The 19,723-nt window shown below is 40.4% G+C and overlaps 1 protein-coding gene across 2 annotated transcripts; it reads right to left on the reverse strand.

Moving 5' to 3' along the window:
• Positions 1 to 7,451: 7,451 nt before the first annotated feature.
• On the reverse strand, positions 7,452 to 17,835 carry LOC129811849 (protein TUNAR-like). Of its 2 annotated transcripts, none has more exons than XM_055863523.1 (2): positions 16,864 to 17,835; positions 7,452 to 9,810 (listed from the first exon to the last, which is right to left on the reverse strand). In XM_055863523.1, exons 1-2 carry the CDS (start codon positions 16,897 to 16,899, stop codon positions 9,625 to 9,627), a joined length of 222 nt encoding a protein of 73 aa, XP_055719498.1. In that variant the 5' UTR covers positions 16,900 to 17,835; the 3' UTR covers positions 7,452 to 9,624. The 2 variants fall into 2 exon arrangements, with proteins under 2 accessions (XP_055719498.1, XP_055719497.1); XM_055863522.1 differs by lacking the exon at positions 16,864 to 17,835 and adding an exon at positions 15,385 to 16,311.
• Positions 17,836 to 19,723: the final 1,888 nt, after the last annotated feature.

Below are 19,723 nucleotides of genomic sequence, written 5' to 3' on the forward strand. Positions count from 1 at the left end.
AATGTGGCTCTCTACAAGTCTGGTTCATTCTTGGGAGCAATTTCCAAATGCCTGAAGGTACCACGTTCATCTGTACAAACAATGTACGCAAGTATAAACACCATGGGACCACGCAGCCATCATACCGCTCAGTAAGGAGACGCGTTCTGACTCCTAGAGATGTACTTTGGTGCGAAAGTGCAAATCAATCCCAGAACAGCAGCAAAGAAGCTTGTGAAGATGCTAAAGGAAACAGGTAAAAAAAAGTATCTATATCCACAGTAAAACGAGTCCTATATCGACATAACCTGAAAGGCCGCTCAGCAAGGAAGAAGCCACTGCTCCAAAACTGCCATAAAAAGCCAGACTACGGTTTGCAACTGCACATGGGGACAAAGATCATACTTTTTGGAGAGATGTCCTCTGGTCTGATGAAACAAAAATAGAACTGTTTGGCCATAATGACCATCGTTATGTTTGGAGGAAAAAGGGGGAGGCTTGCAAGCCGAAGAACACCATCACAACCATGAAGCACGGGGGTGGCAGCATCTTGTTGTGGGGGTGCTTTGCTGCAGGAGGGACTGGTGCACTTCACAAAATAGATGGCATCATGAGAAAGGACAAATATGTGGATATATTGAAGCAACATCTCAAGACATCAGTCAAGAAGTTAAAGCTTGGTCGCAAAAGAGTCTTCCAAATGGACAATGACCCCAAGCATACTTCCAAAGTTGTGGCAAAATGGCTTAAGGACAACAAAGTCAAGGCATTGGAGTGGCCATCACAAAGCCCTGACCTCAATCCTATCAAAAATGTGTGGGCAGAACTGAAAAAATGTGTGCGAGCAAGGAGGCCTACAAACCTGACTCAGTTACACCAGCTCTGCCAGGAGGAATGGTCCAAAATTCACCCAACTCATTGTGTGAAGCTTGTGGAAGGCTACCCAAAACGTTTGACCCAAGTCAAACAATTTAAAGGCAATGCTACCAGATACTAATTGAGTGTATGTAAACTTCTGACCCACTGGGAATGCGATGAAAGAATTTAAAGCTGAAATAAATAATTCTCTCTAGTATTATTCTGACATTTCACATTCTTAAATTAAATTGGTGATTCTAACTGGCCTTAGAAAGGGAAGTTTAACTAGGATTAAATGTCAGGAATTGTGAAAAACTGAATATAAATGTATTTGGCTTAGGTGTATGTAAACTTTCGACTTCAACTGTAAATATAAAGTAAAAAATACCTATGACAGGTAATTGGCAGATAAATCAATTAAGGAATACACCATAGAGTCATAACTTTTATCCATCCAAGAATATACTTAATGTACAGTGGAGATATGCTGAGATAAAACAATGAAGACATGATGCAAGCAGGCATGGTTGTACTGCAAGCACATGTAGGTGGAGGGCAATGCAGGATCACTGCAAACAAGCGATAGCTGAGGGATTGCTATTTATTCCATGCCGACAAGTAGCCCAAGTGAAAATCTTTCAACTTAAAAAGTTCCACTTGGCAAACACAGCATTTGGGAAGATCTGCTGGGATTAAAAGCAAAACTAGGCTGAAGGATGACAAGAAGGCTATTTAATCATGCTGTTCTGTACCACCAGGCTCTAAGTAAATATTAGTACAATGAAACGTAGTCAGGACATCACTCATGTTAAAAGAGCCTTCCTGAAACTAAACAGCTTTCATACAGTGCTTTCAATTTCCTCTTTCAGCCTTATTGCAGGTCCAGGATGTAATTTCATCAAGGTAATGTCTCCTCGTTTTAGCATATCCTTCCTGCAATGGACAAGAAGGCACCACTTTGATGTATCTTGCCAGTTTAGCTGTTCTTAGTTGAATGTCATAACCTGCATTTCTAAAGCATTTTCTTTTTACAACTGCATGCATGAACAATGTGTTTTTTAAGGACGTTCTCTGGCAGCTTTTTATTTGCCTGACAGGTGTTTATGCAGTAAAGCAACATGTTAACTTCTAAGCATCTGAAATACCAAAATAGGGAGTCAAATGACTATTTATATCATTTACAATTAGTTTGATGATTTTAGAACAAAATACACAAATACCGCTTCTATAAGGGTTTAGCTAAAAACATGCATATCATTTATAGTTATGACATACATTGAACTAAAGATCACCACAAAGTGTGTTTGTTCCCTTAACCTCTTAAATGTAAAGTTCCCATATTTAGGGATCCCATTTGATTTTCTTTATTAAATTCATTCTGGTATGAGAACAGTAGCAGCTATCTGCAAAAGCAGGGTGTCTGCGGAAAGCTGAGTATCTTGGCTATTCATCGGTGCCTTCAAATCTTTGGTGTGACTTACTACCATATATGGCATACAAATTTATAAGGGCAGGCTGAGCCGATGACCTAATTTCTACCCACATTCTGGTTAGCGTTGTGAAGCATAAATGAAATAAACACGGAATATGTTGATACACACCGAAAGCCAGGACTCCACAGATCATGAGGATGTCTTATTTGTCCGCCTGTAATCTACCATTATTTATCACCAGCCCCGAGAGTCAAAATGTTTATTTTACACTATGTTTTCACCAAACAGCAAACATCTTACAAGGTAAGCTACGATTTGGTCTGTGTTTGAGCTATGGCTGCATGGGGGGTATGAAATGAATCCTGAGGCTGGTAGGAACAGATCTAGCCTATTACCAATGTTATCTGATGATGTATTACTGAATGGTAACAGTGAATGTCCATCGAGTGGCTAGGTTTAGATATCCCCTGTATGTCCTCCGACACCACCACAATGTTTGAGAGAGTTTGGTGTTGTAAAAATGTTGTTTTTATAGTGAACAATAACTTTTAGTTACATCCAGTGTGCAAAAGCAGTGCAATTGACAGATTTGGACACTTTGGAGAGGTTTGAAGGACACTTGAATGTACCCTGGATACTCCATAACACCACCACAATGTTTGAGTGAGGTTGATATGGTAGAAATTGTGTTTATATACTGAAAAAATAGTGTTTAGGGATTGCAAATATGTAATATCACTGGAATTATCTAATTCATAGACATATGCCACTTTGGAGAGGTTTGGGGACACATGGAAACGTCCCATGACCACACCTGACACCCCTTACGAAAACATTTGCCCATTTCTAGTTGTTAGGTCTATCAATCACATTTTACTGATATTGTTTGCATGTGTGCAATCCATCTGATGTGTTTCCAGCTCTAGCCATCAATAATTCACATAGCTTGTCAATGAAAGATGACTTTCAAAATAAATAAATAAATAAATTGTTATTTTATGTGTGCTTGATCTTGTGGATTCTGAACTATGTAACTCCTATCTATTTTCCTCATGATCTCCCAGATGTCTTCTTTCCAAATATACCAAGTTTTTGCATGTTAGAATCATGCAATTACATATGAATAGCATTTACTTTTGGGTATGTCTATTTAGGCGGAAATCTACATTTTTGCCATTACATCTAAAGATGACCACATAGCATGTTTGTTCCCTTAAGTCAATGGTTTCAAACATACGGCCTGTGGGCCAGATCCGGCCAGCGAGGGGATCCAATCCGTCTCATGGGCGGTTTTAGTTTTTAAAAAAGAAGAAAAAATAGATTATAATTTATAAAAAATATAATTAAAAAAAATGTATGGGGGGACTAACAAAATACTTTAAAATGACAAAAAACTAATTTGAACAGTGTTTTTTGTTTAACAAATGTAGCAAATTTTGGCGGCGAGGAAATAACACACTTTGCAGCCCTCCAGACCTTGTTGACCGGATGGGGCCCCCAGGGGATTAATGAGATTGACACCCCTGCCTTAAGTTAAAATCTTTGGCTTGTATCCTAAACGTGGGACAAGCACTTTGAAGCATCTTTTACTTTTAATGACTTTCTCTCCCTCTTGTCCTGTCTCATGTTAATAAAGGATGGTGGATATCTCGGGACCGATTTTAATACCGACATAGTTCAGTCTTAACTCAGCAGGGTGCCTGTGATGAAAAGTCCTCATTACTTTCTCTCTGGTCAACATTTTATGTGTTGAAACTGAAATAGCATCACTATTACTGCAGGACTAGAATGGATTGTAGGCATTGCCATGATAGAGGTCTGCAGTAAAAAGCTATATTCTTTGCCAAATGCTATTAAAATGGCAAATGTTATGATATTTGCTTGTTTGGAAATCATACTTTATCATGTTTACCTGCCTGTACAGGATTATATCTGAGTTTTCTTTACAAAGATGTATGTATAGTATTTCCTCCTCTTGATCAATTTATTTGAATCACTGGGTTTTCACTTTACAAAGACAATCTGTAATCTGACACCTTTTTCACTAAACCTGACACATGGACTTTTGCTTCTTGAGTTTTACATTTATATCAGGATTTGTCATGGCTTTCAGCCACGCTCCTGTTCTGAAGAAGGGATTTATTTCAATACATGAATAAACGTTAGAGAAGCAGAAGACAGGCTGGCGGCTGTATAGGCTATGTGCACCATGTGTGACAGCAGATCTACAGACACATCTATTGGGGAAATCCCCTCACATCAATCATTAATTGTGGGATACAGCAAAGTGTGGCTCTAGGGAAGCTCTGTGTGGGGACTCCTAGGTGAACTCTAACCTTGTTGTTACACAATGGGGCCATGATTGTTGATGGCATGCAGTATGTATGAGATGGCTCTATCCTCAATGTCAGCAAGACAAAGGAGCTGATCGTTGACTACAGGAAACGGCGGGCCGAGCACGCCCTCATTCAAATCAAAGGGGTGTAGTAGAGCGGGTAGAGAGCTTCAAGTTCCTCCTTTCCACATCAGTAAGGATCTATCATGATCCACACACACCAACACAGTTGTGAAGAGGACACGACAACACCTCTTCACCCTCAGGAACCTGAAAAGATTTGGCGTGGGCACCTCAGATCCTCACAAAGTTATACAGCTGCACCACCGAGAATATCTTGACTGGCTGCATCACCGCTTGGTATGGGAACTGCTTGGTATCCAACTACAAAGCACTACAGAGGGTAGTGCGTATGGCCCAGTACATCACTGGGGCCAAGCTCCCTGCCATCTAGGACCTCTATACCAGGCGGTGTCAGAGAAATGCCCTAAAAATTGTCAAAGACTCCAGCCACCCAAGTCATAGACTGTTCTCTCTGCTACCGCACAGCAAGTGGTACCGATGCACCAAGTTTGGAACCAACAGGACCCTGAATAGCTTCTTTCCCGAAGCTTAAAACTGCTAAATAGTTAATTAAATAGTTAATTAAATAGCTACCCAGACTATCTGCCTTGACCATTTTTGCACTAACTGTTTTTGACTCGTTACATACGCTGCTGCTTCTGTTAATTATCTGTTTATTATTATTATCTGTTTATTACACTTTTTTGTTCCAGGTAGAACCCTTTCAGGTCCATGTAGAACCATTTCCACAGAGGTTTCTACATGGAAACTGAAAGAGTTCTAACTGGAACCAAAAAGGGTTATCCTTTGGGGATGGCCAAATAACCCTTTTGGATCCCTTTTTTCTAAGAGTGTACAGTCCCTGTGTGTTTGCATACTCAGAATGAGAGAGGCTTGAAGACCTGCGACAGCCTGCTTCAGGGAACAAGCCTTCAGAATGAGAGCAGAAGGTGAACTCTGAAGCTGAATCAAGCAAAATGATCTGGGCTGGATTACCACCACTTCTTACCTCTGTGGGATTATGCAACTCAACTCGTTATAGCCTGTCATAATATTGCACTGAATGCAAATTACTTTGAATATGCTCACCATTTGACTTGGAAACATCTGAGCTTGATTTGACAAGGGTATGTGCTTCATAAAAAAATGGCAGTATTACTGAATCCTCTTTTCTGTCACCTAAAGAGGTGGAATAACGTGATTAATGTGGATCCCAAACAGTGTTTAATCCTGTTGTTGTCTGTTCATTGTTTTTATTGAGGTTCATTGGGGCCGTGCCTTGGGCAGATGACACATTTGACCCTATTTCTTGTTGAGAATAATCTTTTGAGAGACAGAGTATTAGCTGAAGCTGTCTCAGTGTGATATGTCTTGTTGAAGTATGGATACTGAATTTTTATATGCCTGCATTGTTATGTAGTGTTTACAATTTGGCAGAGAATAACTCAAAATAGTTAACATTTTGACCCCAGCTCGCTGTTATTGGAATAATTCATTTTGTGAAGCAGCTCTAAAGTTTGGGTTGAACCTCTAGTGAATAAGAGATGGTAATATAATGCATTAATAAATATACTGTAGCTGCTGTCCATCTGTAATATTAGTTTTGCGCTAATTGACTGTACCTGCACCAAAACATTTTCTTATATAGCTTGTTCTCCAACTTCTTTTTAAATAGGAAACCAATTTGTTTTCAGCACTTTTATTTCCATGACTGATCAAACCTCGTTTTCTCATGTCTCTCTCTTGTCCCTCTGCAGCAGACATATGGTGAGCAATATGTCTGGAACATCGAATCACAATAAAGTCACAGTATCGTATCGCAATACATATTCTGTACACAGTGAGAATGGCAATGCATGCAGTATCTTATCGGCACTAAGTGTGGTGATAATATCGTATAGTGAGTTCCCTGGCAATTCCCAGCCCTACTCTGCATACAGTATCTTGTTGTTGGTATGTTTGTTTGTTAAATATATTATCCAACCTAACATTTGAACATCCAGATTATAACAGAAAGAAAATGTTCAGTGCATCCTTTATATAGAGCCTGTATGCTTTCATGGACAATGACCTTGATTGAATCATTTCTCTCTGGTACATTGCAGTCTTCCACCCATTCTTCAGTAAGCATCTCTTGGCTTCAAAGGGAAATGATCTGAGGGTGTGTTGGCTGCTGTATCCAGGTGAAACAATAGCTTAAAGCGGGCTCCTGGGCTTGGTTGAATTTAAGCAGCTGTGCATCTTCAAACAACACTGTTTACTTGGTTCGTTGCCTAATCCAATATGTATAAGAAATGTGTATTTAATCTGTCTTTTTTTCAGTCTGTTTGGGATTCCAGTGGATTCCTAATGGAGGGAGAAATTATTTCAAAACATATATGATCGTTCAAACAACGAGGAGACGGAATAAAAATAAACTTGTTTAGGATGATTTCGTTTTGGTCCCTTTGTCCACCGCGCTTTGTGTTAATTTCTTGTTTTCTGTCTTTCAGTTTGATTTGGAATTTGACGGAGAAGAAACACTGTTAACTCTAAATTAAATGTTTCTTCCTCACTTGAAAGCAGTGTATTTATCTCTGTCTGACTGTCAGTGTAAAATAAGTTATTTCTTCAAAGCTCTCTGGTGTGAGTGATTGTGAGTGCCTTTCATATTCAGGTGTAAATTATTTCCCAAATTTCCCATCACTAAATCTCTCAACTTCAAGCAATGTCGGAAACTCATACGACTTATGAGAGTTACTAAATATAAGTCTGACTGAAGACATTTAAGGCAACACTGTGTGTAATTTCATAATATATTTTTGAATAGGTTTTATTGAATTATTTTTAACAAAACAGCAAGCTTAAAAACTATCTTAGACATGGAAAAAATAATAGGAAGATAAGATTTAAGTATTTTTCTTTTTACTTCCAGTATTACCCATCAAACTATGTATAATAGGCTTTGTGGGCCAGTTTCCCAGACCCAGATTAAGACTAATCCTGGACTAAGAAGCACAAATTTTCATTGAGCATGCTTTTTAGTCCAGGAGTCTGGAAAACTGGCTCTGAGAATTCAAAGATAAGCATACAACTACATAAAAATAGAATTATCTGATAAAAGCTTAAATCTGGGATTTTATAATATCAAGTCAAAGGTTAATAAAATGATGCTCATGGTTACTGAGACCCATGCAATGCTATGAAACTCCATTTAATAACATATGGTTTCACTAGGCATTTAAATTACACAAGAATAGAAACAGAAACAGAAAGGCAAGGACTTACAATTCAATTACAAATCTGAAATACATTCTCAACACTGTCCATGTACTTACTACACTACTGTACCTCCTCCAACTATCTGCTATGTCTGGAGGAATAGGAGCAGGAGCCAGTCACCTTTGGGGGTAATTCTGAACCTTTTCGAATGGCTCCTTACAGGGAAATCAAGAGTAGACAAAGTTGAAGGACATCATAATAGAACGAGCTAGGATCATCTGTAATTAGTTACCAGTGTTCTGGAGATGTTTTAGATAGCCATTGGATCCAGGTTAATTAGCCAAGCACGTTTGCAGATTCCGTTCTGTGTGGTTTGTCTTGCCACTGGATCCCCTTGCATATTATCTTCTTCTGCTTTGAGATCTGGACAATGGGATTGAGATACTGAACTTGAACTCAGGCACTTTTTTTGAAATCACAAGAGGTTGTAGGCTACAGCGTATACACTTTACACACATTTGCCCATACATTCGTACTTACTGTGAATAGTAATATCCAAATTGTGCTTTTAAATTCACTATACATCTCATCTCAAGGCATTGCAGTTAATATGCAGAAGTTTACGTTAGATGACTTACTTGGCACAGTCCTGAAGGAGAGGGCAACAATAAAAGGATCTATTCAGTCAAAGCTCAGTAAATGCTATATACATTTAGATAAAGTTTACAACAATAATATTTTCTCCCATATTACCATTTGAAATGAGCTTTTTAATACTATATCGTGACGCATGCAGATCACACATTTGTGATCATATTTGATGCTACCCCCTACTTCACCAAATACCCACCTCCTGAAAACAAAACAAAACTAAACATAATTTAATTGACTTGGATTCTTGATACTCCTGAAAATATTTCTCTCAGCAACACTAACAAGAAGTCTTAGATTTCCCATTTAGCTAGTGCCAAAAAAGCAGATAGACAAAACCTGGTTGCCTCCTTTTCTATCACTGTACGTACAATAAAATAATGATGTAAAGTAACAGGGTCCAAAATATATTTACCTGAAAATAGAAATCAGAACACAACAATAAATAGTATAGAACCATCATAAACGTAGGTTGACTTGCACAGTGCTACCACCTACCCACTAAACACACTCAGTTCAAAGTATTTTTCTGTAAACATCATTTTTAACAATATGATAGTACTCGTGTAAATAGAGTTATCAACTATCAATTTGATCATAATGTACATGACTCTTCTCCAGTCTACAGTTTCAATGTAATCTGTTCATTCTGAGGGTTTGATTATCATGCTTTCCCCTTTTTCATATCAAAATGTTTATCGGGCCTTTTTTTAAACGTTCTCCTTGTCTTGGCACCTGTGTAAGAAAGCTGGATCTCGAGAGCTGACTTACCAAGTGGCTCACGCTAGCCTCATGCATATTTACAGGTTAAAAGGTCAAAGTAGTATCAGAGACTCAGGATGATACTGACGGCCCGGACAAAGGCCCCATAGGAACGGTCCAGTCTCCCGTAAACATAGTCTCAACACCGCTCGATGGCGCTGCCGTAGGTTACATGCGTCGCTGTAATCACACAGTCTTAGATGCCTTTGAACGATGGGAATGTCGATCGACAGCACGGCACCGCCTCGGAACAGACTCAACTCCCAGCCGAATAACATGGCTGCAGCCGGTAGGTCTGCTGTGCTGTTCAATGCAAACGATAGGGATGTGTTTTTATCACAGTCACAACGTGGTGTAGATGTAGACAAAGATGATGACTACCAGGTTGAGAATGGTGCCGATGATCCCAAGCATGGCCAGAATGGACTCCTCTGTACCTTCCTTGTCTTGCATTCCAGTTTCTTCATCACAGATGGCAGTGTTTACCATTTTCCCAGGAAAGGTCTGCAGTTTCCCTCTCAGACCAGTCTGGAAAATAATAGAAACACAAAATCAATAAATACATCAACAATCAGGTCAAATAGGGGACTCTTATATTTGTCCTGTTTCAAAGATGTTTAAGTGTGTAACCTGTACAAGTGTGTGGTGTGAAATGGAAATGTATTTTTTGAATAACCCACTCCCCCTGAGATACCCTCAGAGAGTGGGGTCACAGCCAGGGATTCGTCTGCTATACGTTGGCAGCTGACACATAGTAGTAGCAAACTATAAGGAACATGCACACACAGATCAACTGACTTTTGGAAATTATTTGGAGCAGAGAAACTAATATGTTATTAGAAATCTTTAATAGGCAAGACTTGAAAATAAACAAATTGCTTTACAAAAAAGAAGCCTATCTCAGCGGATTGCCCAAGATGATTGAACTGACACACTAGCTGCCCTATGCCATAGTGGAAAACATTGTCAAGGAGCAGCTGAGGGACCATCTTGATTGACACACTGGTCATCGTGCGAATGGCTCACGGGATGAAATTACTTGCCACACTTGCATTTATGTCTCTATATGGCTTATGGGTTATGAAGCGTACATTAAGGGAAAGGTGGATACCTAGTTAGTTGTACAACTGAATGCATTCGACTGAAATGTGTCTTCCGCATTAGCCAGGTCTGTGGTGCCTGTTGTCAGCCCACAGTAGGAGCAGCCAGGTTGGCTTCCGGACACGACCCAGAGGACCAAAGTTTGCTCCTCTAACGGTTCCGTGTTTTTAATATGTACACTTGTAACTGTAAAAGCATGAAAACTCATGTACAGTAGAAATAGAACGACCACCTGCTATAAGCCGTGGTTGGTGTGGCGATTATTATTATCTTTTTGATAACTTCAAAAGTATGATTCAAATGAAATATTTGGAGCATTTATGCCCCTGCTTTATGCCCCTGCTTTTTGCCCCTGCTTAAAATGTTGAGCCTAGTTTTCAGTCGATCTGTATTATGGTATACTATATATATAAAAGTATGTGGACACCCCTTCAAATTAGTGGATTCTAATATTTCAGCCACACCTGTTGCTGACGGGTGTATAAAATTGAGCACAAAGCCATGCAATCTCCATAGAGAAACATTGGCAGTAGAATGGCCTTACTGAAGAGCTCAGTGACTTTCAACGTGGCACCGTCATAGGATTCCACCTTTCCAACAAGTCAGTTCCTCAAATTTCTGCCCTGCTAGAGCTGCCCCGGTCAACTGTAAGTACTGTTATTGTGAAGTGAAAACGTCTAGGAGAAACAATGGCTCAGCCGCGAAGTGGTTCACAGAACGCGACCACCGAGTGCTGAAGCATGTAGGGCATAAAAAATGTCTGTCTTTGGTTGCAACACTCACTACCGAGTTCCAAACTTCCTCTGGAAGCAACGTCAGCACAATAACTGTTAGTCGGGAGCTTCATGAAATGGGTTTCCATGGACAAGCAGCCGCACACAAGCCTAAGATTACCATGTGCAATGCCAAGCGTCGGCTGGAGTGGTGGAAAGTTTGCCTCCATTGGACTCTGAAACAGTGGAAACACGTTCTCTGTAGTGATGAATCACGCTTCACCATTTGGCAGTCCGACGGACGAATCTGGGTTTGGCGGATGCCAGGAGAACACTACCTGCCCCAATGCATAGTGCCAACTGCAAAGGTTGGTGAAGGAGGTTTTGGGCTGTTCATGGGTTGGGCTAGGCCCCTTAGTTCCAGTGAAGGGAAATGTTAACGCTACAGCATACAATGAAATTCTAGACTATTCTGTGCTTCCAACTTTGTGGTAACAGTTTGGGGAAGGCCCTTTCCTGTTTCAGCATGACAATGCCCATGTGCCCCATAAGAAGTCTATACAGAAAAAAAAATGAGATCGGTGTAAAATAATTTGACTGGCTTGTGCAGAGCCCTGACCTCAACCCCATCGAACACATTTGAGATTAATTGGAACGCCGACTGCGAGCCAGGCCTAATTGCCCATCATCAGTGACCGACCTCAATAATGCTCTTGTGGCTGAATGGAAGCAAGTCCCCACATCAATGTTCCAACATCTAGTGGAAAGCCTTCCCAGAAGAGTGGAGGTTGTTATAGTAGCAAGGGGGGGACCAACTCCATATTAATGCCCATGATTTTGGAATGAGATGTTTGACGAGCAGGTACCCACATACTTTTAGTCATGTAGTGGATGTCCCATGGAGAGGAGCTAGCATAACCCACTGTCAGTTGGAATCCATTTGTTGGCCATATCATTGCATCTCTAGCACACCTCATCAATAATTAAAACAAAATCAAATGGATTGAAGGATAGGTTATTGACAGGACAAACACATTCTCCTTTCAGTTCCCTGGGAGACAATTTCCCAGTGGGGCTTTGAGCAAACGCACCACAGTCTGAGTTGAATCCATATGAGGGCAAACCCCCGTAAGTAAGAGTTTAACATTCAGCTGGTGTCTGCAACCCACCCATCACAATGTCTACAACACAGAAAACAGTTCATCTGCTGTGGCTGATGATGAATCCAATTTCACACGATTGTTTGCTATAATTAACATCTGCGACATCCAGATGACTAAGGCTCATTTGCAAATCCTCCATTGGTGTAATTGAAATTTGTGTAACCTTTGGAACAGGTCTGCATGAGGAGAGATTTTGTTATGTTCTCGCTCGGCTCTCAGGCCCCTCTATATTCTTCCCTTTACGTTATCTTGCTTCAGTTCTTCCTCAAACAGTTTGGCAGGGAGAATGTCCTGTCAGAATCATGACATTTATTACTCTATTATAGAGTCTAGTGAGAGTCTGTGAAGTGAGTAGGGTGAGAGGTGAGTGTGAGAGATTTGACCAGGTATTATAAGGTCACCAACCTGAGGAAAAGGGAGCTCCTGAGCCTCTGGTTAATGGACAGTTCAACTTGAAGTGGAACAAGCTATACTGTATGTCAAGTATGGTAATATATTGTGGCATCTGTGATCGATTGGAAAAAGCAAGAGGTACTGTTATAATGATTCACCATTTTCGATTCAAACAATGTAGAACTATTAACCAATCATTACTTCATCAATTACTCATTTCGGAAGCATGTTTTATCCAGCAAATGTCACTTGGGTAAGCATAGCCAAATTAAATTAAGTGATGGACAACAGAAGAAATCCAACTTGAAAGTGTCTTCAGATATGAACATGATTTGTTATCTTAATGTTTTGTATTCATGCATATTCCTGGAAAGAGCAAGCCAACCGATTCATTCTAGTGGGCTGAGTGCTTTCTTTACCTGAGATCTCTAACAATGGGCTGTGATTGCTCGCCTTGGGGAGTGCTATAAACAGGGTTTCCCTCAAACTGAATGGCACTCATTGTGTAGTATGCTGCTGGATGGGCCCTCATGCATGAAGCCGCCTGCTCGCTGCTGATATAAACTGCACTTGGGAGAGAGAGATATGGAGTCCCTGCCAAACCTGGGAGCAGAGAAACAGCTTTACCACAGGGAGCAGCTGTTCGTCTCTCAAACAAATGCTCTAGAGTCCTTCCATACAAACCTCCACTGTGCTAGCTGGCCGGTCCAAACCTCACGCTTTACAACAGGAAAGGTGTGTGGCAAGCTGTGACATTTGGCCTATACAATGCACCCTACTCAATGGCCACATGGGTACTGTATGTCATCTTTACTTTGTTTTACACCTGAGCTCATCACTACGGTACTTCTCCCTAGGTTTTGTCTATGTCCTGGGTGTATCCTGATTGTTTGAGTACCAAGTACATAATGGCCCTTACGTTTGGAATTGGAAGATACCAGCTCAAAGTGATTTTCAAACAAACAATTAAGGTTCGATTTTTTTTGGTGGTGTACTTTGTGTACTTCAGTAGTAAGAAAACGACACAAAATTACAGATTTCTGGTTGCACTAAGCATAGTTCATTTCTGAAGACTTCCAAAGTAAAATACTTGTGACTAGAGGATAAAAAACATGTGCATATCATCAAATGCAGTCCATTATAGTTAATTGTCATTATGCGAAAAAATGATCTAGTTACAGTCCAAATACCGTATGATATTTCCCAGGGAATATGTGATTTCTAAAGTAGAGACTTTTCTTCAAATAAGCGTTTGCATTTAAGGTCATATACTTGTTTAAATAGTAATGACTCACACCTGGTTCCTGGATTTCAGAGCAAAAGCCAGAAGCGTGGCCGAGATAAATGGAGCATCACCATGGAAAGAAGGAAACGTTCATCCTGTACCTGGAACAACACATCCAGGCTCTCCAGCTACACCTAATCGGGTTTAGCGTCTGCAGATCAGTGAAGAGTAAAACCTTTTGCCTCTTGAATAATTCTGAGCATGTCAAACATTCCCAGATGCTAACTGGGTCTGACAGGCAGAGTTGCTTTTGGCATTGTTTTAGATGTGGAATTAAAACAAACAACAACCCCCCACTCATTCACACACATACACACACACAGCGGCGTCATGCCCATAGGGGACACAGGGACACATGCACCCTCAGATTTGTCCTAAAAAATATAGACATTTTGTTGTTGTTATTTCTCTTTAATTCTACTAGCCACCTAGCAATTTTATGACGTTGGCTTTATAGCCCAGGTAGGTTCCCAATCTCCCAACCTCAAAAATATGAATGCAACATGTAAAGTGTTGGTCCCATGTTTCATGAGCTGAAATAAAATATCCCAAAATGTTCCATACACACAAAAAACTAATTTCTCTCAAATGTTGTGCACAAATTTGTTTACATCCCTGTTGGTGAGCATTTCTCATTTGCCTAGATAATCCATCCACTTGACAAGTGTGGCATATCAAGAAGCAGATTAAACAGCATGATCATTACACAAGTATACCTTGTTCTGGGTACAATAAAAGGACACTCTAAAATGTGCCGTTTTTTCACACGACACAATGAAACAAATGTCTCAAGTTTTGAGTGAGTGTACAATTGGCATGCTGACTGCAGAAATGTCCCCCAGAGCTGTTGCCAGATAATTGAATGTTAATTTCTCTACCATAACCCACCTCCAACATAATTTTTGAGAATGTGTCAGTACGTCCAACCGATCTCACAACTGCGCCCTCTGCCCGGTCAGGTGAAATCCATAGATTAGGGCCTAAGGAATGTATTTATATTGACTGATTTCCTTATATGAACTGTAACTCAGTAAAATCTTTGAAATTATTGCATGTTGCGTTTATATTTTTATTCAGTAGTTACCAAGAAGCCATTTCACGCTATCAATCAAGTTAGAGTAGCTAGCTTGTCTATCTTAGCTGGCATGCCTGCTGGCATGGTTGGTAGACTTTAGAAAAGCAAGCAATAACAAAATGTACTGAATAAGACTGACATTCCTTCAGTTATTTTACCTAGATTTAAGCAGAGATGCAGAGAAGCATATTTAGTTTCTTTAAAAAAAGAACCACCAGTCAGGAGGATACATACAGCATATCTAAGAGGTATGCTTAGATATCCAGAAAAATATACATATTTTTTACATAGAAGTATTAAGCATAATGATTGTGGCTATAGATTGCAGTAAACTGTTTTTTCAGATTTTTGAAAAATGCCAAATTCTCTTACCTCCGGATCACCCTCCAGCCACCCTGCCGTACTTTGTGCCCCCTCAGATTTTTGGACCCACACATACACACACATGTATACAGTACATAAAACTACACATGTACACGCATTCACGGTCTGCCCAACGCATTACCGGTGGCAAACTACCCGCCCTCCAGGACATCTACACCACCCGATGTCAAAGGAAGGCCAAAAAGATCATCAAAGACATTAACCACCCGAGCCACGGCCTGTTCACCCCTCTATAATCCAGAAGGCGAGGTCAGTACAGGTGCATCAAAGCTGGGACCGAGCGCCTGAAAAACAGCTTCTATCTCAAGGCCATCAGACTGTTAAACAGCTATCACTAACACATTAGAGGCTGCTGCCTATATACATAGACTAGAAATCACTGGCCACTTTAAGGAATGGAACACTTTGATAGGTAGTCACTTTGATAAGGTTTACATATCTGCCATTACTCATCTCATATGTAAATACAGTATTCTATACTAGTCTACTGTATCTTAGTCCGTTCTGCTCTGACATCACTCTGTCAATATGTATATAGTCTTAATTCATTCCTACTTAGATTCATGTGTATGGGGTATATGTTGTGTAATTTGTTAGATATTACTGCACTGTCGGCGCTAGATGCACAAGCATTTCGCTACACCCGCAATAACATCTGCTAATCACGTGTATGTGACCAATAACATTAGATTAGATTTGATTTGACAACTCCACACACACACGATCACTATATGAAGCACATTGAATCTTTTTTTATGGCATTTTCTTGATTTAACCTTTACTCTTTACGATTGACCACCCAGTTATTAAGACAGCTGATACCTTTTAATTTTACAAAGCAACACCACAGATATCGATCTTGACCAAATTATATATTATCTGTGCTAATGTAAAACTAGCAACAAAGAAAAATAAAGAGTTTGTGATACATTATCTTCTAATGTGTCATGTACAGTATAGTACATCTAGCACTTCATTTCAATAATTAGAAAATTCCGCATGGTGAAAGAACAATATCCCAATATCCTCAAGAAGAAAAGTTTAAGAATTTCATACTCTTAAGAAGAGGTGCAATTATCATAAAACACTATTTAACGGGGGATTCATACTTTTATGAATCTCAAATCTCAGCTTTGTTCTTTACCTCCAGACATGAATAAGTTAACACCTTGCCTGAAAAGATTCAAACCCTATTATTTCCATGACTATACTTTTCAACATTTTCCTCTAGTCCAAAAATTATAACTAATCAATTGCCTAGTTAAAATGCAAAATTACAAAACAACCCATGATGATAAATCTAGGCTACTGATAGGTTTCTATAACACTGTTGTATAAAATAGGAAAATCTGTTGCTGTCAACAAGCAGATATATACACTTGTCCCCACAGCGGACTGTAACCTGGACCTATGGTAACCCCAGTTGACTGCATACGAATAAGGGTGAGAATTTTGCAGATAACTTACCTTGCAGAGCATCAGGAGGAACATAGCATTGGACATGCTTGAGGGGTTGTTTGCCTTTCCGTAGTGCACAGATATCCCTGGCAACTAAGGGAAAAGTCGGCACCTCTCATCCTTTGGCAGTGGAGAGGCACGGGATCCGAGGGAGAGGGCTGTCTCGTCTTCCAGATTGTCCAATTCAAAAGCTTCTTTCGTCGGATGTCGTACCCCACGGCAGTTGAGTGTTTCCTCCCCAAGTTGCATCTCAGTAGTGACCAAGTTTGCTTTGTGGTCAGTTTCTCCTCCTCAGCCTTGATGAGCTGGAGCTGGAGCAGTTGTGCTCTCCTCTTCTCCTCTCCACTCCTTTTCTGATGGGGAGATGATGTCAGGTTGAAGTGGGGAGTCAGATGATGAGCAGGTGAGGAGGGAAGCGGTTTCATGTATATAATTCCATCTCACTTCTTTTTGCTTTGCAAACCCCAGTTGATTCCACCAAAGACTTTAGTCTTCTTTCTCACATCAGAGTACTGTACACATCAACCTGCAACTTGACGTTCCTTTTTAAAGATTAATTCACACTGACAAACTTTGGCTCATGCAACTTAGCAATTTAAAACACTTTCAGCTGATGTCCTATCCTGGATTTTCAATTTTAAGGTAAAAAAATAATCAAGCTACAACTTCTGATTTCAGAAAGTGGATTCCACCCTCGAAATGATTAGCAACCTAACCAGGCTTTTCCCGTTCCCCTGCTCCAGTGGCTGAGTGTTTCCCTTGCTGTCTACTGAACAGTGTGTGTTTGAGCTGGACGGCTATAAGAGCGGGCGCTGTGAGCGAGGGACTCAGTCTCATACTCACGCCGATGTGGTCGGAGCGGTTGCCATGCTCTAGAGGCAAGAGGCTTCCCCTGCTCTTCCGCTCATACAGTGTTAATGCAGCCGGGGTTGCCTGGCAACCAGCTCAGGGGAACCACAGAACGCCTGGTGCCAAAAAGCGTTTGTGACAGACGGGCTGAGATGAGAGGGTCTCCTCCATACAGTCTTCCCTATTGTTTGGAGGGAGTGAGTGGGTGCGTACGTACATGCATGTGTGTGTTTGTGTGCATAATTTACATACTCTGGGATCAGCTGTAAGTCTGACCAAGGCAGGAGCGTGTGTGTGTGTGTGTGTATGTGTGTGCGTGTGCATGTCTGTGTGTGTGTGCGTGCGTGCGTGTGTGCGTGTGTGTGTATGTCACAACTACGGCTGCATGGACAGACAGAAGCATGGTCCCCTCACAGCCTCAGAGACATCACAGTAGAGTACTGAGCCCTCCTGTCCATTCCCCACAACAGGCTCCTCTGTAAAAGACCAGAGACAGTAATAGATATGCTGATTAAACATGAAATCCATCAGGATGTAACGTTCCAAAATCAACACCAGGACAACCCCAACAACCCCTCCTAAAGTCCACCATCCCGTCCCCTACACTCCCATTGCTCCAGTTGTCCCACTTCGTCTCTAGTTGGAGACAGATACACATGAGCTCATAATGGGAGCACAAGACCAAGGGGTCTTCTGTCTCCATATCTTATACATAGTGACACTAAATGTGAATCAGCTAGACAGCATCCCCCTTTCCCATAAAATCAGAGGCAGATTCACGCTGTCAATGTATCTGCTCGTTAACTCATTTATATTACAGTCCCTTCAGTGATGAATATTCAGTGTATCTGTGTTTACAGTTTATGGGAAAAGTAAAGCCTTTGGTTTTGAACATTCAAGGTCAATCTCTCGTGTTTTTGATCACCAGTAAAACATGTAAAATGTATTAATAAATAACATTTATGTTATTTCAACTCTTATTGTACATGTATGAGCAATAAGGAGTGTATGGAGGGTGAGTACCAGAGGGAATTGAATGTCCCAGCCATCATTCATCACTATACTGTGAAAAACCTGTGCTACACATTCCCACACCTCAACACACAAACAGTACAGGTGGACACTAGAAAATAGGATCAAACACCCAAACTGCTCAGATCAAAACGCAAAAAGGAGGAAGCGGATATAGAGCCTACATAAATCTGTTCTCAGGTGAACTTCTTGCAAGCTTTTTTTCCAACCTTGGTAGAGCTTTTCCTGTTGACTGGTATTTTTGTACGGTAGTGAAATGCTAACACCGTATTTCAAGGTAAATTGACATTTTTGATTAATGTTGTCTCTACATCACTGATCAAACTCTTCTTTCTGCTCCATAAAGTTGATACAAATTAGATAACTTCATAGTCCATGTTTAGTGATCCCTGGCATGATTAGATTTATATTGCACAAACTGTACATCCACATTTTTTACATGGACAATATTTCATTATGTGGGGGGTGGTGGTAATGGAAATGTTTGGAAGGGAAACAAATTGGTTTAAGCTTGATGTTGATTTGTGCATGAAATGGCCTGGAATGGACAGCAATAAAAATGGAAATGTAAAGGAAACATTCCCTTCGACTGAAATCGTTGGTGTGCATAATTTTATTGCTTACTTTCAATCCCTTCCTGTCTTCGATTAACTTACTTAGAGTATCCCTGTCGGAAGGGACATTTATAATGATTAATCAGACAGTACATGTACTTTATTTCTCTCATCTGATCACAGAATACAGCCTGATAAGACAATCATACCCCCATACCAGATCTCTTTGCTCATTCCTCAATGGCATCAAACACATACTACATATGGTATCAAATCAAATCAAAGTGTATTTGTCACGTGCGCCGAATACAACAGGTGTAGACCTTACAGTGAAATGCTTACTTACAGGCCCTAACCAACAGTGCAATTTTTAAGTGAAGAATAGGTATTAGGTGAACAATAGATAAGTAAAAGACAGTGAAAATAACAGTAGG

Source organism: Salvelinus fontinalis, chromosome 15 (genome assembly GCF_029448725.1).
Source record: "Salvelinus fontinalis isolate EN_2023a chromosome 15, ASM2944872v1, whole genome shotgun sequence".
NCBI classification, from domain to species: Eukaryota; Metazoa; Chordata; class Actinopteri; order Salmoniformes; family Salmonidae; genus Salvelinus; species Salvelinus fontinalis.